This window comes from Phyllopteryx taeniolatus, chromosome 3, assembly GCF_024500385.1.
Source record: "Phyllopteryx taeniolatus isolate TA_2022b chromosome 3, UOR_Ptae_1.2, whole genome shotgun sequence".
Classification (NCBI taxonomy): Eukaryota; Metazoa; Chordata; class Actinopteri; order Syngnathiformes; family Syngnathidae; genus Phyllopteryx; species Phyllopteryx taeniolatus.
Window position 1 is genome coordinate 11,372,410 of NC_084504.1, and position 20,754 is coordinate 11,393,163.

Below are 20,754 nucleotides of genomic sequence, written 5' to 3' on the forward strand. Positions count from 1 at the left end.
ATTATTCATTCAATTGTTTATTTTAAACTGATGGTTCATAAAAGATTACATTACATAAAAAAGTTAATACATTCCAATACATACTGTGTAATGTAAAATATCAACCAAACACATTTAAACACATAATATATTGAGAGACAGCAACAGCAATGGCTAACACAAAACTATTGTACAAAAAGTATTTAAAAAATATAGTAACGACTATAATAATGCTTACCTAAGGACCTTGAATCACTAGCCGTGATATAGTGGGGGTTTACTGTAAACTAAAATAATGTCTTAAATATCAAAATAATAGGAAAAAAAACCAGTAACTCTATTATGTATGTTATGTATTTTTAAACGTATGATTATTGTATATATTATAATTATTGTCGTGTGAATGTGAGTGCAAATGTTTTTTTGTTTCTATGTGCCCTGCGATTGGCTAGCGACCAGTTCAGGGTGTACCACGCCTCTCGCCTGAAGATAGCTGGGATGGGGTCCAGCACACCCGCGATCCTAGTGAGGAAAAGCGGCTCAAAAAATGGATGGATATTTATTTATTTTTATTTTATTATTGTTTTATATTTTTTATATAAAAGTTTTATATAACAAATGAATATAATGTAAAATGCCAACTTAATTAAACTAATGTCTTACAGATTAATATTTACAACAACATGAACAAATTTAATGTTTTTTTAAATAATTTTTTAAAATGTGTTATTGGTATTGTTAGTACTGTATTCTGATTATTATTATTGTGATTCGTCGTTTACTTCTTAAAAGTAAAACAAATGCAAAGTAAAAAAAAAACTAATCTATATATATATAATGTGAAATACCAAACCTAACTAATTGTTTGCATATTCATATTTAAAATAAAATGACAAAAACGATATACAGTATACGGCATTTCTACCATTAAATTTTAAAACTTATTTTAAAAATTATTTTACCATTTTTATTTATTATTTATTTTTTTATTTTTGCAGTGAGGCTTTTGACGTATTATTACACTCAGTCATTTATTTCAAACTCATGGGTCATAAAAGTAAATCAAATACATATATGATATGAAATAGCAAACCTTACTAAAATAATGTCTTATATCTATGAATATTTACAAGAACATACATTTAAAAAAATATTTTGTTCCGTTTTAACATGTTGTTCTTATGTTATTATTTTTGAAATTCTTTTTTATTTATATTTTTAACTATTTTTATTTGTATTTGTCAAAGCATGAGACTGATTTTGAGTGTGTAATTCCACCGCCATCCGCTTTAGGTCAGCCTAACCCCGAGTGCCTCCACCTTTAACTTCCGCCTACCAAACCAAAATGGGAGGCGCCAAAGCTTGACAACAAAGCGCTTTTCCCCTTTTCCAACGGGCAATCTCAAGAATCTTTGTTTTCTTTACAAATCTTACCTTCAACAACGTTTTTTCAGTCGCCTCGACAAAGTCCGGGCATTATAAAGGCAGTCTCGCGTCCCACCCCCCCCCCACAATCTTTTTGCTCGTCCAGATGTCAACATGGCCCCGAAGAGCGAGCAACTTCTCATCGTGTTGTCCATCCTCGAAGGTGAGCTACCACTTTCACCGCCACGCAAGAAAAGTCACAAATTTAACCTGTTCAGTCGCTATTATGTTGTGTTTTTAGCGTACACACACTATTACTCGCTCGTCGCCTTTGTAAGCTAACGCCCATAGCTAGTAATAACTTGTTTAAAATTTTAAACTCTTAATCCAAAATTAAGAGTTAAATTGACGCCAGACGTCAATTTAATACGACAAATATGAATCCATAAGCCATTTTCCAATAAGTTTTTAAAGCAGTTTTAAAATTGAATAAAGTAACTTTTAAATTTGTTGTGTACAAATAGCAGTGTCTGAAGTGCCTGCCCACGAATTAAGTGTCAAATTAAACAAGACGGTAACTATTTTGTTATCTGACTATTGCTGAAAATGTGTCCATTTTGCCCAATTGTGACATCACAATTCAGATATATTACATAATCCCACCCATGCACTAAATTTCTCCGCCCATGACTTGAAGCTAGGCTGGGCCAAGATCCCTAGCCGTTTTCACGTAACTACACTGTGTGAAACGACAGGTTGCAAAAGTGCTCAGATACAAATACAAAAAACAACTATTAACATAAGTTATTATAAACAGGGTCTGAAATCCTCAAAATCTTTTGTATAGCAGTATTTGGTACGCAAAATTATTTTTGCACAACAATACTCCCTGTGCATGATGGGCACGGCTGAAAATTGAGGAATCATTAAAGACCTAATTTTACGTCATATTTGGCGATGTGATACCGGATATTTCAGACCCTGATAAACACCTGCGAATAAGCGGGGGGTCAGGGGGGGAAAAAACAACCAAAAAAGCAGGGATTTCCTCAAATAACGGGAGATACATTCCCAAAAATACATCACTGTGTGAGTTTTTAAATGCAGATCTTTGAAAAGTAAAAAAGTGCGTACAAGTAGAGCATAGAAAAATACTCACAAGCATGTTTTCGCTCTGCTCTTTGACATTTACAGTGGACCCCCGCTTTTCGTGGAGGATAGGGACTGGGCCAGGATGCGAATCGTGAAAATCCACTAATAATTTACAGCCATTATAATTGCATTGAAAAAAAATTCTTAAATAAAAGGAGATAAAATGCCGCTGAGCGTTTTCAGTGTTGGACCCAAACCCCCCCCCCCCCCCCCCCCCCCCCCCCCCCCAAAAAAGAAAAAGAATTGGGGGAAAAAAATAAAATAAATGCAAAAAAAAAGATTACAAATTGGAAAAACAATCTGCGGGAGCCAAACCACGAGTCTGCAGGGGTCCACTGTATTGGAATTTCGTTGGGGACTTTTCCCTGACTCTTCTCATTCTAAATTACGCTGGTAGTGAAATAGACGTAAAGGCCATGCTGTTGTGTCAGGTTTTGTGTTAAGAATGGGAGTCATGTTGTGTTCCAAAGTTGTGCTAGGTTGCTATTTAATTGTTTTGGTGTTGTCTGCAGGTCGCGATTTCCCCAAGCTCCCTCGGCTCAGACTGGAGGTTCAGGCGAGCTTTGACGGTGAGCAGCTAACCACCGACCCTGTGGAACACCTGGACCAGCCACACTTCAGTACGGAGCTGGCCTGGGAGCTGGACCGTAAGATGTTGCACCAGCACAGGTGTGTTTGCTGTGTGTGGGTGTGTGTGCTCATGTGGGTGTGTGAGGGGCTAGGTAGATGTATGGGTGTGTATGTGTCCACATGTGTTTGGCCGTGTATGGTTGGCTGTGTGTGTGTGGGTGTGGCGGTGTATGGTTGGCTGTGTGTGTGTGGGTGTGGCCGTGTTTGGTGGCTGGGTACGTGGGTGGTCATATGTAGGTGGGTGAGGGTAGGTGTGTGGATGGCCGTGTACTGGAATTTAGGGGGTTCTGTCTGTGTGGCCATGTGGGTGGGTATGGGTGTGTGAGTGGTTGTATGTGGGTGTTTGGGTCACTTTTGGTATGGCTATGGGTGGGTGTGTTGGTGTTGGAGGGCGTGCCATTATCTGGGGCTGCCATCTTATTATGTACCCAAAGCGCAACACTTTCCCCTCTCTCACATGTACAAATCATCAATAAAACATTTGATATTCACCTTATATGTTCTTTGGTTTCACAGCTTTGGAGATGCCAAGCATCCGGAAGTGGTCAAAGTTCAAGGTCACAACAACGTCAAACAAGTCCAACGCAAAAACGCCTAATGCATCTGCTATTTTTATTCAAATGTCTCCAAATTTGGTGGACACGTATTAAGTAGACAGCAGTTCCTTTGATGAGTTTTGGGGGTTAATTGACTTTGAAATTAAGGCAAAGGTCGGAGGTCAACGTTGACTCGCAACAAGTTCAAAATTAAAAATCCGACAAAGCACCCGTTGAATTAAAGGCCTTGACGAGATCTTTCCAGATGCAGTGTTCGTGCTGCCCATTCGCTACCTCGCCAATGGCTAATTGGAACAGGATGTGGTGACGTTAGCCACGCTGGTGACTCAAAATCGCCCGCATCAAAAGCCCTTCCTGGTAAAAGTTAAGGTTAGCACTCTCATTCTGCCCTGTGTGAACGGTGTTACTGGTTTAGTTTTTCCTCCACTTCGTAAAGTGCTTCAATTTATCACCGAGTGTGGACTCGAAAAGCCGCTGTCCAGGCTTTCCCAGCTGTGGGGAGCGGCGCGTTTGCGAAGATAAGAGCCAATGCCGCTTGGCGCCTGATTGAAGCATATTACCGCAACATACGTTTGAAGTGTCAATGTGTCCTGCATATCAGATTAGTTCTTGCAGCTAGCTAGCTGGCTTCTTCATCAATGCACGAACCGCTAATCCCACTTTGGTTGTCATTCAGTGGCACTGGCTTGGCCCACTGCAAACAGTCACGCCCCACCAATCCCCAACATCACCCTTAATTTAAGTATTTTACTTTAGTTCAATTTTGACAAAAGCTGAGTCATGTAATTTACAATTATCTGACAGCTCAAGTTAGCCTACTAATATTTACCACCAAGGATTTAGAAAATTTAAGTTTATCTTCAACTAAAATTTTGAATTTGAGAACAGTCTCCTATTTCCTGAGCTAGATAAAGTTCCTAAGATCCTTCTTGAGGATTATTAAATCAGTGAATCTACTCAACACTTAAGTGTAATTACTAAGAACTTTAATTAACATTTTATATAATTTACCATTTCAGCCACTTTTATGATCACATTTCAGTGAGGAAAAGCGTCACTTGTGTGACTCCGCCTTATCTCTATATGTGGCTGACACTGACAGCAGTGCTACTGCTACTGGCAAGAGCATCAATATACAGTATTACATTTTTACGAGGCATGAAGTTACAGTGGGTATGGAAAGTATTCAGACCCCCTTACATTTTTCACTCTTTGTTATATTGTAGCCATTTGCTAAAATAATTAAAATTATTTTTTTCCCTTATTAATCTACACACACCACCCCATATAGACAGAAAAAAAACAGAATTGTAGAAATTTTTGCAGATTTATTTAAAAAGAAAACTGAAATATCCCACAGCCATAAGTATTCAGACCCTTTGCGATGACACTCATATATTTAACTTGGGAGCTGTCCATTTCTTCTGATCATCCTCGAGATGGTTCTACACCTTCATTGGAGTACAGCTGTGTTTGATTATACTGGCTGGACTTGATTAGGAAAGCCACACACCTGTCTATATAAGACCTTACAGCTCACAGTGCATGTCAGAGCAAATGAGAATCATGAGGTCAAAGGAACTGCCTGAAGAGCTCAGAGACAGAATTGTGGCAAGGCACAGATCTGGCCAAGGTTACAAAAACATTTCTGCTGCACTGAAGGTTCCTAAAAGCACAGTGGCCTCCATAATCCTTAAATGGAAGACGTTTGGGACGACCAGAACCCTTCCTAGAGCTGAGGAATCGGGGGAGAAGAGCCTTGGTGAGAGAGGTAAAGAAGAACCCAAAGATCACTGTGGCTGAGCTCCAGAGATGCAGTTGGGAGATAGGAGAAAGTTCTAGAAAGTCAACCATAACTGCAGCACCCCCACCCGTTGGGGCTTTATGGCAGAGTGGCCCGACGGAAGCCTCTCCTCAGTGCAAGACCCATGGAAGCTCGCACGGAGTTTGCTAAAAAATACCTGAAGGACTCTACAATGGTGAGAAATAGGATTCTCTGGTCTGATGAGACCAAGACAGAACTTTTTGGCCTTAATTCTAAGCGGTATGTGTGGAGAAAACCAGGCACTACTCATCACCTGTCCAATACAGTTCCAACAGTGACGCATGGTGGTGGCAGCATCATGCTGTGGGTTTTTTTTTCAGCTGCAGGGAGAGGGCGACTGGTTGCAATCGAAGGGAAGATGAACGTGACCAAGTACAGGGATATCCTGGTTGAAAACCTTCTCCAGAGTGCTCAGGACCTCAGACTGGGCCGAAGGTTCACCTTCCAACAAGACCATTACCCTAAGCACACAGCTAAAATAACGAAGGAGTGGCTTCAGAACAACTCTGTGACTGTTCTTGAATGGCCCAGCCAGAGTCCTGACTTAAACCCAATTGAGCATCTCTGGAGAGACCTGAAAATGGCTGTCCACCAACGTTCACCATCCAACCTGACAGAACTGGAGAGGATCTGCAAGGAGGAATGGCAGAGGATCCCCAAATCCAGGTGTGAAAAACTTGTTGCATCATTCCCAAAAAGACTCATGGCTGTATTCGCTCAAAAGGGTGCTTCTACTAAATACTGAGCAAAGGGTCTGAATACTTATGGCTGTGTGATATTTCAGTTTTTCTTTTTTAATAAATCTGCAAAAATTTCAAAAATTCCGTTTTTTTTCTGTCAATGTGGGCTGTGTGTACATTGAGGGGGGGAAAATGAGCTTAAATGATTGTTATTCATATCAATTCATCATCATCATGTTGGCTGTATTCAATGTTATGTTGGTCATACTATAGAATCATTTATTTCATTTTTTGTGTTCAGTGAATCATGCTGAAGATAAACTTCACCCCCCAAAATTGCATGCTAAATCAGAATCTCAATAGTTGTTTAAAAAAAAGAAAAAAAAAACCTTGCAATTATTTTCCCAAATCGTTCAGTCCTAGTCCTGAATGAGTAGTTTTAATTGGGCCCACATTGTTAAAAGCTTATCAGCATCCCAGTGACGAGGACTGGCTAAGTGTGGCTAAAGGTTTAGCCACATAAACACACATGGTGCTGTGGCTAAGTACACACACGTGTAACCAGAATATTTTTATACTTGTTTAGCTACATTGGCTAAAAGGTTTCATGACACAGTGCCAACCCTGCAATATGACCTTTTAATGCCTTGATGAATGCCTCGTGTGTGTGCAGACTGCAGCGGACCCCCATCAAGCTCCAGTGCTTCGCTGTGGAACCCAGCAGCAGCAGCAGCAGGGAGAATGTGGGCTACATCGTGCTGGACCTCAGATCCGTGCAGGAAGTCCCGCAGGTCAGTCGGCCGCCGTGGCGACAGTTTGGCGCAATGCCTCTGAACGTATGTTTCTTCGCATGTGTCGTCAGGACCCTCACTGGCACGCTCTGCTGAGCAGCAAATACACCAAGAAGAAGCCGTCGCTTCTCCTCAGCATGGTGCTGGAGAACGACAGCAAGTCCACGCTGCCGTCGCTGCCGCCGGCCACTCCGCAATCACCCCAAGAAAAGAAGGCCCAAAAAGGTGCTGTTTTTTTGTTGACTGTCTTGTCTTTATATGTGGTCCTTCTTTTCTGACTTTAAACATCATTGTGCATCATTTTTGGGCTTGTAGAAAACACCAAGTGTGTAGCCACATGAAAATAATTATTAAAGTATTACTGTGCCGCCATCTTGTGGTATCCTGGTGCCAGGAACTATGTTGAAGTGTTGAGGCGCTCTATTTAGACAAAAGTAGTTATTTGCCGCAAATTTTGTGCCACTTACAGCCAGTTATAAACCTTTGGGGGTACGTAAATTACTTGCAGATTTTCCAAACCTCAATGCAGTGGTGCCTTGAATTAAGAGTTAAATTTGTCTGTGACCATGCTCATAAAGAAAAAGACATCTCAAATCACCTTTAGAAATGCTTTCAATCCATTCAAGTTCCCCAAAAAACACTAACACATTTTTTATAATGTGTGTGTTTATTTTATTATTATTATTTTTTAATAACTTTCACAAGTGACATTAATATTCAGGGTTCCTACGCAAGTATGGAAAGTATGGAAAAGTATGGAATTTGATTTAATAAATTTCAAGGTCTGGAAAAGTATGGAAATATGGACACTATTGTATGAAGATCTAAAAACTATACATATAGATCGATCCAAGGCGTTTGGAAGTGCAGCTACGTTTGTGTATTATAGCATCAACTTAGTGAATACTCGATTCTGATTGGCTGAGAAAATTCCATCCTTCCAACATCTCAAGTAGTTCCTATCAAAGCATAATTACATTTTTACAAATTAATGCAGAGGACCCTTAGCTGTTAGATTATAGAAGCAAACATAATAACCTGACAGTCAGATGTTCTGATAATGTGAGGGACTCGGAGGACAGAAATTCATCCATCCATCCATTTTCTTTACCGCTTATCCTAACTAGGGTCGCGGGCTGCTGGAGCCCATCCCAGCTATCTTCGGGCGGGAGGCGGGTTACACCCTGAACCGGTCGCCAGCCAATCGCAGGGCACATAGAAACAAACAACCATTCGCGCTCACATTCACACCTATGGGCAATTTAGATTCTTCAATCAACCTACCACGCATGTTTTTGGAATGTGGAAGGAAACCGGAGTGCCCGGAGTAACCCCCCCACCGGCATGGGGAGAACATGCAAACTCCACACAGGCAGGACAGAAATTGGCTAGTTTAAAACAATAATGAGTGATTTAGTCATTTACTTTATTTGGTGACAGATTTGATGAGTGAGATGGTGCTGAGGAATTGAGGGTAAAATGAAGAGACACAAGCGGCACAAAGAGTTAACTCTGTAACATTTAAATAGGAGAAAAAAGGATAAAATCAATGCAGCGAAAACAACAAAATAGGCGATTTAAAGTGGTGCGACACTGCCAAACACAAAAACTGACAAATAAGAAAACTTTACCATTGATGTTTTGAATGATATCCTGCCACCATTTTATGCCGCCATCCAGTCAGCAAAGATTGACCGAGATTGCGTTGGCAACCAGAGAGCTTGCATCAATTTTCACACATAAATATACCGAATAGACACTATATTGCCAAAAGTATTCTCTCACTTATAGGGATGTGCCGATCCGATCAAGTGATCAAAAATGGGGTCGATCACATGATTCTCAGCTCACCGAGATCGGGTGAAAAAGATCGCTTCTATTAATTTCCTGACATTTTAAATGTCACATAGGCTATGTTCACACTGCAGGTCAATTCTGATTTTTTTTCTTTTCTTTCTTTCCTGTATTTATTTATTTTATTTAAAAATTATTATTATTATTTTTTAATCCAATGTGACCTATCAGATTCTTTCATATCAATGTGAACAGTACAATTCCGATTTTTTTCATATCCAACCCGCTTTCGTATGTGGATATACTATAAATCTGGTATCTAGCCCACGCGGGTGCAGTATGGACCCTCACTGGGCACGCATCTGACCTGTATGTCATCAAAAGGCAGCAAGCGTCACAATTGTTGGACAAAACAGACACGCGACAAAAGCAAACGGCTGACAAGGGAGCAGAAAACAGTCAGTGGTGAAAAGAAGATGCTTTAGAACTGATAAATATCAGAAAATGTTGGGTCTTGTTGCACAAAATCTTTGAAATTACAACAAATGTGTCATTAGGGCAAGGGGCCGTATTGTCTTCCGTCAACACAGCGTCTCGTGGCTGTGCGCACGTGCAATGTGACGTCTTGTTTTGTGCATATGTGTGTGATGTCACGGACCCGTTCTGTCCTCAGCAGAAGCCGTATTTGTTTTTGTAATGTGAACGACTACATAAAAGGATCGAATTTAACAAAAAAATCTGAATTGGGCATCATCATGCCCTGCAGTGTGAATGTAGCTAAAGTGACAAAATAATCCAAAGGTACAAAGATCTTGCCAAATGGAACAGTAATAACTTCGTTTTATATTAAACAATGTAACTTTTTGGGGTATTTTTAGTGCCAATATAAGTGACTCAAAGTGATATGCAGACTCTGTGTTTTTGTGTGTAAGTGTGTGCGTGCATGACACTTACACACAAACACAGTCTCTGCCCTCCCTGAGCTTGCTTTAAACTGTTTGACACCCCAGGTGTATTGTTAAACTAAACATGCAACAAAAATAATTATACACATTGTATATTTAAATATATTTAAAGACACACGATTGTTTTAGAAATCACCAGCTTAATGCTGACAGTCAGTCGAAAAGCCTATTGATGGGCAAACTAGAATTAGCATTAGATCCCGGGTGGGATTTACCTTCAAATAACGAATGTTTATACACAAACTCAGTAGTAACACATACAGACAGGTAATACTCACACACATATTCTTCCAAATTTGTGAAAAACAAATTGTTTTATCGTGATGTTCTTCTACTCTTTTTTTTACTGCAAACATGTAGCTCCATGCATCACACTGCCCCTAAGAGGCCAAGGCATGAACAGCAGGAATAGCAGATAGTCATTATACACCCCTGACTGTTTGACATGAAATCAGACTGAAATTTTCCTGTTTTACATAAATTAGGATTACCAAAATTATTTCTATTTGCTCAATATATATTGGGTTTTTTTCTTTCTTTTTTTTTTCTAATATTGCTATTTTACTTGCTACTAATGTGTGGGTTTTTTTTTAGTTTGGGTTCAGTTTTGGTAGATGAATAAATATAAATTTGGATTAATGTCTAAATTTAGTTCTTGGGTGATTCATCAGGGCCAAAAGAAGACTGCTTTTGGGGTAGTACTTTGGAAAAGACCAGAAACCTTTGAAACGGGGTCTGCAACCATGAAATTGTCCGATTGTCACTGTTTTAGTTCATGAAACTACTAATACCAAGAACTGAAACTCTCTTCTTCTGTGATTTTTGTCTTTTGAATATTTTCCTCTGTCACACGTCACTCTCCAGCACCCCGCTCGACCTGCCCCCCAGTCCCGAAGCCTCTCCCGGACAAGCTGGAGGCGGTCCTGGTACCTGAGCAGGGTTACCATCAGGTGGGACCTGACAACGTCGCAACTGACATGTTTGTGCTGTCTGTCACCGTGGCGTTTGCCGCCAAACTGGAACAGGTGAGAAAAACACGGCAATTGTGACCAGCAACTCATTGTGGTGTGTTGTGTGTCTAGTGACCTCAGAGTATGAATGTGTGTGTGTGTGATTGTGCGTTTGTATGCACGTCTGTCTGCATTTTTGCAGTTAATCCCCACCACGCTAAAGCTGTCATCAGAGGACGCTGGCTTCTTCTTCTTCTACACTCTGCTGGGCAACGACATCACCAGCGAACCGTTCCAGAACCTCCTGACACCAGACTTCCAGCCCGAGCGTGCCTCTGTGCGCATTTGCAGCAGTGAGCGCGTCCTGCGCACCTTCATGTCACAGCAGCCACCTTTGCAGATCCACCTTTGCTGCGGCACGCACTCGCTGGGCAGCGCCGACGTCCCCCTGGCCACACTGGCCGGGCTCGCCGTGGACCTGGAGGATGGGGCAGCCACGGTGGAGGGCGTGTTCACGTTGCAGCCGCCCTCCCGTGTCAAGCGCTCTTTGCCGCCGCTCCCTGCCGACCTACAGCCCAACGTCAGCGTGGCCGTGACGCTGCGCCGCGAGGATGTGGTGCCACAACTACAGGTTGACAATACTCTCTCATGATAAACTAAGAATATAATAACTGAAGCAAGCACATACTGTACATAATATACAGCGGCTGAAATAAGTATTTAACACGTCACCATTTTTCTCACTAAATATATTTCCAAAGGTGCTATTGACATGAAATTTTCACCAGATGTTGTGAACAACTCAAGTAACCCATACATACAAAGAAAGTAGAACAAATAAGATCAGGTTCAAGCAATGAAAGGTTCAAGACGCCTCCTATATGGAGAAATAATACTTATTTCAGTTGCTGTGTGTGTGTGTGTGTGTGTGTGCGTGTGTGTGTGTGTGTGTATATATATATATATCCATCCATCCATTTTCTGAGCCGCTTCTCCTCACTAGGGTCGCGGGCATGCTGGAGCCTATCCCAGCTGTCACCGGGCAGGAGGCGGGGTACACCCTGAACTGGTTGCCAGCCAATCGCAGGGCACATAGAAACTAACAACCATTCGCACTCACAGTCATGCCTACGGGCAATTTAGAGTCTCCAATTAATGCATGATTTTGGGATGTGGGAGGAAACCGGAGTGCCCGGAGAAAACCCACGCAGGCACGGGGAGAACATGCAAACTCCACACAGGCGGGGACGGGGATTGAACCCTGCACCTCAGAACTGTGAGGCTGACGCTCTAACCAGTCGGCCACCGTGCCGCTATATATATATATATCAGGGAGACGTCAAGAGGGCATCCAAATCGAATGCCCGAGCCCCCTAATCTGGCTTCTCTCAATGTGGAGGAGCAGCGGCTCGACTCAGAGCACCTCCGGACCTTCTCACCCTATCTCTAAAGGAGAGCCCAGACACCCCGTGGAGGAAGGTCATTTCGGCCGCTTGTGACCATAAGTGAGGTTGGGAACGTAGATCGACTGATAAATTTAGAGCTTTGCCTTTCAGCTCAGCTCCTTCTTCACCACGACAGACTGATACAGAGTCTGCATCACTCCAGACTCTGCACCGATCCGCCTGTTGATTTCCCACTCCTTCTTCCCCACAAGACCCCAAGATACTTTAACTCCTCCACTTTTGACAGGCTCTCGCCCTCAACCCGGAGAGGCCATTCCACGCTTTTCTGACTGAGGACCATGGCCTCAGTTTTGGAGGTGCTGATTTTCATCCTAGCTGCTTCGCACTCTGCTGAGAACTGCTCCAGCGAGAGTTGAAGATCACGATTTGATGAAGCCATCAGAACCACCTCATCTGCAAAAAGCAGAGACGCGATGCTAAGCCCACCAAACATGTAGACTGGTAGGGCAAACTCCCATGCACCTACGCTGCTCGGGTTCTGATTTGGGGGTTGGGGGCGTTCTTCCCAATCACAACCTTCCAGGTCTCACTGTCATTGCCCACATGAACGCTGAAGTACACAGTATGGGCGATCTCCATCACCCCCTCCAAGAACTCCAAGAAGGGTGGGTACTCTGAGCTGCTGTTTTGTGCATAGGCACAAACAACGGTCAGGACCCGTCCCCCAACCCGAAGGCGGAGGGAGGCTACCCACTCGTCTACTGGGGTACCCGGCCAGGCTCCATGAGTGCAGGCGCGGCCATGGGGCGGTCGCCATCGTCCCTCAAGTGGACTGGTACCGGAGCCCAAGCCGTGTGTCGAGGCAAATGTCTAGGCGGAGTTTCTCGACCTCGCACAGTAGTTCAGGCTCTTTCCCTGCCAGAGAGGTGACATTCCACGTCCCTAGAGCCAACTTCTGTTGCCAGGGAGCGGATCGCCAAGGTCCCCGGCTTCAGTTGCTGCCCAACTCTCTACGCACCCGACCTCCGTGGGCCCTCCCACAGTTGGTGATCCCTTGGGGGACCCACGTGGCCTCTTCGGGCTGTCCCCATAGGTGCAGGACCGGCCACCAGGCGCTCACCATCAAGCCATCAAGCCCCACCTCTAGAGTGGGCGCCCGGTGACTCACGTCCGGGCCAGGGAAAACATCTATTGTTTGGATTATCAAATGTAAATATCGATACTTTTGATACTTCAGTCATTTGAGGTACTGTATTTGCAGTCTTGTATCAGAAAGGAAAGCGGTGGTATCGATTAGCAGACGCACATAGCAGCACAGTCTCTGCGCAGCAAAAGCCAAAACCTATTAGTAGCAGCCAAAATTAATTTGTGGTGGCCCACCACAATAAATGTGTATGTGGTAGTAAGCTGCTAATATGAGCGTCAACGGCAGTGAGGTAATTGCTTAAAGTTGTAAAAGTTAATATCTTAAGGCTAGCGATGACGAATTTCATTCGGCTTAGCACGCAGGTTAATCATTCTACATGATTCTGCATAGTTTTGGTTCCATTTTAAAGTGCACTAAACATTCACAGCTAAAAATTTGAAAGGCCAGAGTATCGCCTTCATTTTAATATGCACTATGTAATCATGTCAGGAATGCTGGTACAAGTTGCAAAGTTTAAATAAAGTTTAATGTACTATTGTCTTGATTAACTTTTACACATTTCCTACACACGTCAAGCTGGAAGCTAATGATGTTTGTAGAAGAGCAGCTGCTTGCTGCTGTGATAAGCTGCAATGTATATACTATGCATATTGCTGGCGTCGGGCGGAATCCTCGTACCTTCAAAACTATCACTTTTCAGGAAACCAAAAAAACGGCATGTGTGTTAAACCATTAATATTGCATCGTCAAAGAGACCAGGCCATTGCCAACACTTAAAATTGGTCATCGTGAAAAATAATTTCTAATTATTTGGTTGATTTTGGCTCAAGAAACCGACCCAGAGAAACTTGTCTTTTTCTGTTCAGAAAAAAAATAAATCAGAAAGTAGGACGTCACGTTGTCATTTGAAAGATGAATTGCTCTGTTGGCCAATTTGCAACACATTTCTTTTAATCATTTTGATATTTTTTTGATTGTCATTATTAAAATGTTGTGAATTGATAGCATATGCTTTGGAGTTGACAAAACAGTAACCCTCGTGAAAATTGCTTGAGAAATGAGCAAGTTAAAACTTAATTTCAATGTCCATGCAGTGCCTTCTATTGGATTGTTGCCCCTGCCAATATGGCTGCCACGAAGGCATGTCTGTTAGCTGGGCTGCTACAGTGTGCTGGTGTATGTAGTGTTCATATCTAGCTATGTGAACAGCTAGTTTGACGTAATTACACTGACATTAACCGTTCATTGTCTTAAATATAGAGAGACTACAATTCAATAACATACATGCTGTAAATAGTATTTTTGGACAAAAATAAAATGATTTCCGGACTGATTTTACCACGTCCATCACAAACTCTATTAGATTTGTGATTGGATGGTCGAGGACATGGAGGCGAAACTTTTGCCGAGAACAGATTTCCGCCTTATGCCGTGGCGCAGGCAACCAGTTTTCAGCTTATGTCCAAGCATTATGCACGGAGTCAGTGATCGTCACGCAGTGCAAGTTGAAGCACAATGTAGACCCTTCCGTTCATCCATACCAAAACCGTTTGCAAACCGAAAATAATACATAAATAAGTTTTCTATGAACATTTTCGTAAACCCGAGGTTCAACTGTATCTCCAGGTGCATTAGAGGGCGAGTACCCCTTCTATACCCAAACAGCTCACTCAGTCACATGTATTTACACCACAAATAACAAATTAACTTGACAGGTTTTTTTTTTGTAAAGTACAGCATTATATAGTGCTACTTCACATTTTTGTTGCATTTCTTGGCCAGCTGGAATGGATTAATGAAATTTCCATTCATTTCAATAAGGAAAGATTATTTGTGTTGTTTTGAGTTACGAGTTAAATTCTCTAGGCGCTATCTCAATGCGCAACTCTTGAACTTCTATGAACATTTTCCTTGTCTTCCCACAGGCTTTGTCCAACAAAGAAGGAAGAAAGACGAACTCGTGCGCTGTCGTCGTTTCCGCAGCTGAGGACCAACTTGCCAGTTCAACTCCATCCCGAAACCCTCCTGATGTTGCGTTGTTGTCTCCTCAAGTCGCTCGGCCTCCCTCGCGCATCCACCAAGAGCCAGAGAACCAGCAGGAGGCACTGTCGCACGGTACATCCGTGCCATCCCATAGATCTATTGATGCTTTTCAAAACAGGAAGTGACGCTCTGACTGAGTGTTTGTTTCCAGCAGACGTGGAGGCGCTCGCCCCGAATCAGGCCCAGGGAGACGGCGACACTTCCTCAGTCCTCATCTTCCCCTCCAAACCATCTATTCCGCCGTCTGCGCATCACTACTGTTTCTCTCTGGACATCTGCAGCCTCAGACAGACCGGACTCACTCACACCATCGCCGCCACGGTCAGGTTAGCGCACACTTAGCACGGACAACTACAATAACACAAATCAGAATCAGAATCATCTTTATTTGCCAAAAAACACACAAGGAATTTGTCTCCGGTAATTGGAGCCGCTCTAGTACGACAACAGACAGTAAATTGACAGAGAACACTTTTGAGACATCAAGACAATGATAACTGAACACCAAACTACAAGGCTACAAAGAACTACAAGGTCCTGAATTTAGAGGCATACTTCTTTCAAGAAGTCCAGGAACCTTTGGGGCGTTGTCTTCAGTGCTGAAAATATCAGACTTTTTTTAGTTCCAGGAACTACAAGTACCAAGAACTATAAGCTCCTGGACCTGTAGGTGGAACTAGAACATTTTTGGTAGGCCAGTCTTCTGGTGTTCTAGGGTCATTTATTGGGGTCAAAAGAAGATCCTGCTAAGGGGGTAGTACTTTCAAGAGCTCCAGGAAGATTTGGGGTGGGTTCTGCAGCACTTAACATACAGTATCTATTTGGAACCTTTTTAAGGTAAGATAGCTAAGTCCTACAATGGAGCAACTTGCAAAATTATATATAACGATACTGTGTGTGAGTGTGTGCGTATGTATATCTATATCTATCTATCTATATATATATATATATATATATATATATATAAATAAATATGGTGGGTGAGTCGCTTTTATGGGCTACGTGGAATTTGTGTGCTTCCTTAGTTATGTCTTCCATCCCACAAGAATTCCCCCCCAAAAATTTTCAAACGGGTGCATTCGTGAGTACCAAGAATCGTTGATGTACAGGAAAACAGTAGAACAGTGGTGCATCAAGATATGAGTGACCCGATTTATGTTTTTTGAGACATGAGCAGTCATTCTGCTGATTTATTAATTTCACTTGCGGGCAAAAAGTGCATGTTATGGTGGAAGTGTACCCAACTCAACTCAGTTTACAACAAGCAGCAGTTTGGTAGATCATGAACAGTTCTTCAAAAATGAGACTGTTCATTGCCACTTCCAGTTGATGTTTACTGTCAAACTAGACATCAAGCAAAGAGAATCAAACGTGTTTTTTAAACCAAAAAAACCTTGCCTTAAGAATGTCGCTGCTAGCTAACCCCATTGACGAGCTAATGATTAGCATCAATAGTTGTGGTGTTATAACCCTTTAGTATTGGATCTTTAAACACTAATGAAGAAACAGTACAAACAATATTACAATATTCAAAAGATTATATTCTTTATCCTCCGGAAATACGAGTACCACGACTATGAAAACAAATCCCTGAGAGTAGTGGTGACTCTTACACGTTTGTGTCTGTATGACTGTATTGGCCACACCAGGAGCAGCAAAACAATGAACAGGATAACAGGAACGGGTTAATTCCTTACATTTTATTTAATGACGTAATTACTCTGTTTTTATAAAGTACAATTTTATAGATAGCTAGAGAGAGGAGGGGGGTGTCAATTTCTCACAGGTTTTCTATATTCGTGGCAGGGCTCAGTGCTTATCCCCTGCAACATAAACTGCAAGTTTCTGGAACTTTAGGTGGATGCTAGTTAAAGCTAACTAAGGTTTTCTCTGCCCTGTTCAGGTACTCGTACGAATTCTTCGGTAGCGCAGTGCCCGTGATGACCAGTCGCCCCGTGGAACTGCACAGAAACACTGACTTGTCTCTGCCGCACTCGTATTGTGCCTTCGACTTTGCTGCCGTGCCACAGCAACTGCAGGACACCTTCCTCAGGTAGCAATATGGATACTCAAACGATGCAGGGTTTTCTTTCAAATACAGTGCCATGAAAAAGTATTGGCCCCCTTTTCAAATTCTTATATTTTTGCATAGTTTCCCCACTTTGGTTAAGATCATCAAACAAATGTAAATACCACACAAATATTAACTTAAAATGCTGTTTTTAAACGGTGATTTCATTTATTAAGGGAAAAAAAACTTCAAAGTTACCTGGCCCTTTGTTGGAAAAGCAATGGCTGGGCCATCCTCAGCAGCAACAACTGAAATCAAGTATTTTCTATAACTGGCAATGAGTCTTTCACATCTCTGTGGAGATATTTTGGCCTACTCTTCCTTCCACAATTGTTTGAATTCAGCAAAAATTGAGGGGTTTTGAGCATGAACGGCCTTTTGAAGGTCATGCCACTCCATTTCAGTCGGATTTAAGTTTGGACTTTGACTAGGCCACTCCAAAACTTCTTTTTGTTTTTTTAAGCTATTCAGAAGTAGATTTGACTGCTGATTACTAAAGAACGCTTTAAGCTTAATCAAACTATAAACAAACTTTTTTTCTGATGAAAGAAGAGAATCTGATCTTTCTTTTGGTGGTTTTGGTGTATACATAGTCATAGTACACAATATTATGTGGGGCTTGAAAAATAAGTGAAATTGCTGGAAAATGCCTGGCAGTCTGGGGGTTCCCTGCTCAGAGAGTGGCTGGCAGTGAATGAGTTAAAAATGGGCACCAGCACACTTTTCCTCAATTCCTCAGGGATCTTCTCACCCGCTAGAATTTTGTTGAACAAGCTGGTCAAAAACTCCACAGCCACCACTCCTAGATGCTTCCGTACCTCCACAGGAATGTCAAATGTCAATGTCAAAACTAGGTATCCATCAATTTGTTGTGTGTATGTAATAGTATTATGAGGTGACTAAACAGTTATATGGTTTCACAGTCAACGGCCCTCTGAGGGAAACCGTGACTACAATGTGGTCCGTGACAAAAATGAGTTTGACACACTTGGTCTAGATATTTAAACACAAGTAACAGTTATTTGTAGATTGGGGATGGGAAGGAGGGTCGGAGGGGGGGCACCTGGTTAGGACATGCAATAACTAACCAAGAGAACCAGATAAGAGAGGAGAGAAAAGGGTAGGACAGGATGTGGGACAATGAGCAAGGCAGTGCTACTGTCGAGTGGTGCGGTGGGATTTTCTTTTTTGTCTAAACACCTGTAAGAACCTGTGAGTTGAGATGTTAGTATAACCTGTGTTGTTATAAGTGATCCCAGGGGGTGTGAGGGAGTCAGCGAGCCCGTCAAGCAGGGGACCCAACCAGGGGGACACCACCGACCACCCAGGACCCAGGGAGGTCCCGAGCCCAACCGAAGCGCCCGACCAGTCCCAAGGGGAGGGGCAAGGCACCGGACCACTGCCCTGCCCCCCCATCACCCTCGAAGAGCATTGGGGCCCCAGCCATAAAAAAAAACAGTCATAACCCACCAAAACGAGTTAAACGCCTGTCGTGAGCACGGTTGGGCCTCGAGGATCGAGAACCGACCGGAAAAGGGACCAATGCCCCCCGCCCCCCAAGAGCCACCCAAACACCACGGCCCACAGCCCCGACGCCCGCAGCCCGCCCACCCCGAAGAAGAAGCGTCGAAAAACAACGATGAAGCGGTGAAAACCAACGAAGAAGAATGCGCACGAAGACGTGCCAAACGACGGCGAACAAAAGCGCGCCCCAACCCCGCCTAAATCAATGACCAGCCAACCCAGCGCAACACCAAGAACAAGACCGTACTGCGTAAAGCAGTATGACCCATGACCAGCAGTGCCCGACGCGCCTGAGCCCCAGCCCACACCGCATGGAGCCCCAGCGAAGCCAATCCACAGTCAACCGGGCGAGTGAAACCACAAAACACATCCATGCCAACACTGAGACAACCAACAAGGCAAATGGCCAGCCGCACCCCCACACCGACAGTCCCCATTGTCCACTCCAGTCCCCAAACCAACGCAAGCGACAGAAAGAAAGTGGGGGGGGGGTAACAAAAACAAACAAAAAACTCAACAGTGAGCCAAAACCCCACCGAAGCAGCCCCCACACCACAATGAACCGGGACAAAGCCCACACAAACGCCATCTCACAGCACCCCAAACACAAACCCCGCACCCCACCGGTGAAAGTCGGGAAAGGAACCAGAGCTCCACAGCACCTGGCCTCATCCATCAAAAAAAAGAAAAATCATCGGTGCTGTGCGAAGCCCCAGCACGTACTGCCCAAAACTCGAGGCCACAAGCCCAAAACAGGAAGCCAATCCAAAACTCGCACACACAAACCACCAGACGCCGTGAAGCAGCCCCAAACAACCACTTCGACAACGCGACATCCAACCCCCAGCTGAAACACCAAACAATGAATACCAAGTCAACCGGGCCACCCCCACACACACCGCCCCCCCTAGCCCACAGGTCCAACACCGATACTGGCCACAGAGAACCCCGAGTCAAATGCCCACCCCAGTCCACGCCGCAGGCCACCAAGAAAATGGATGCCCAAAACCCTTCTCCCCTTTCCTACCAGAAGATATACCAAGTACTCTGCTGCCTGTCTCTCTGATCACCTTGGCTGTAGTGGTCGTTTTCTCGAAGCTCCTTCTGTCCACCGAGAGCCTCTCTCACCTCTTCTTGAAAAGTCACACAACACTCTTCCTTTCTCACTTACCACCACATGGTTCTCTGCTCTGCCTTTGTCTTCTTAATCTTCCTTCCCACCACCAGAGTCATCTTACACACCACCATCCTATCCTGTCTCGCCACACTCTCCCCTACCACTACTTTAAGGTCAATAACATCCTTTAGATTACAACGTCTGAACAAGATGTAATCCACCTGCGTGCTTCTACCTCCGCTCTTGTAGGTCACCCTATGTTCCTGCCTCGTCTGGAAGAAAGTGTTCACTACCGCCATTTTGCCAAGTCTACTACCATCTGTCCCTCGAGGTTCCTTTCCTGGATGCCAAACATACGCATCACTTCTTCATCACCCGTTTCCTTCACCAACATGTCCCTTAAAATCACGACTCTCTCTCTGTTGGGGATGCTCAGAACTACTTCGTCCAGCTCCTTCCAAAATTTCTCTTTCACCTCTCGGTCACATCCTCCCTGTGGGGCATAGCCACTAATCACATTATACATAACACCCGCAATTTCAAGTTTCAGCCTCATCACTCGATCTGATACTCTTCACCTCCAAGACATTCTTAGCTAACGCTTCCTTTAAAATAACCACTACCCCATTTCTCTTCCAATCTACACCATAGTAAAATAATGTGACCCTGCCCCTAAACTTCTAGCCTAACTGCCTTTCCACCTTCTCTCTTGGACACACAATAATCCAACCTTTCTCCTAATCATCATGTCAACTAAC

General features: G+C 43.3%; 1 protein-coding gene across 12 annotated transcripts in view; it reads left to right on the plus strand.

The window, feature by feature from the left end:
• The first annotated feature begins 1,319 nt into the window (after positions 1 to 1,319).
• The window catches only part of cep120 (centrosomal protein 120), a 64,302-nt gene continuing 44,867 nt past the window's right edge, over positions 1,320 to 20,754 (plus strand). For 8 of the 12 annotated variants that reach the window (XR_009787917.1, XR_009787918.1, XR_009787919.1 and 5 more), the window contains exons 1-9: positions 1,320 to 1,567; positions 3,009 to 3,165; positions 6,862 to 6,979; positions 7,051 to 7,204; positions 10,603 to 10,763; positions 10,891 to 11,319; positions 15,167 to 15,356; positions 15,436 to 15,610; positions 17,188 to 17,337. Coding sequence is in view for 9 of the 12 variants with exons in the window: in XM_061769034.1 (XP_061625018.1) it covers positions 1,519 to 1,567; positions 3,009 to 3,165; positions 6,862 to 6,979; positions 7,051 to 7,204; positions 10,603 to 10,763; positions 10,891 to 11,319; positions 15,167 to 15,356; positions 15,436 to 15,610; positions 17,188 to 17,337 (1,583 nt within the window). In the remaining 3 variants the exon portion in view is untranslated. Of the gene's footprint in view, positions 1,568 to 3,008; positions 4,053 to 6,861; positions 6,980 to 7,050; positions 7,205 to 10,602; positions 10,764 to 10,890; positions 11,320 to 15,166; positions 15,357 to 15,435; positions 15,611 to 17,187; positions 17,338 to 20,754 lie in introns of those variants that run through there. The other 4 variants (XM_061769033.1, XM_061769037.1, XM_061769036.1 and 1 more) reach the window with 4 other exon arrangements.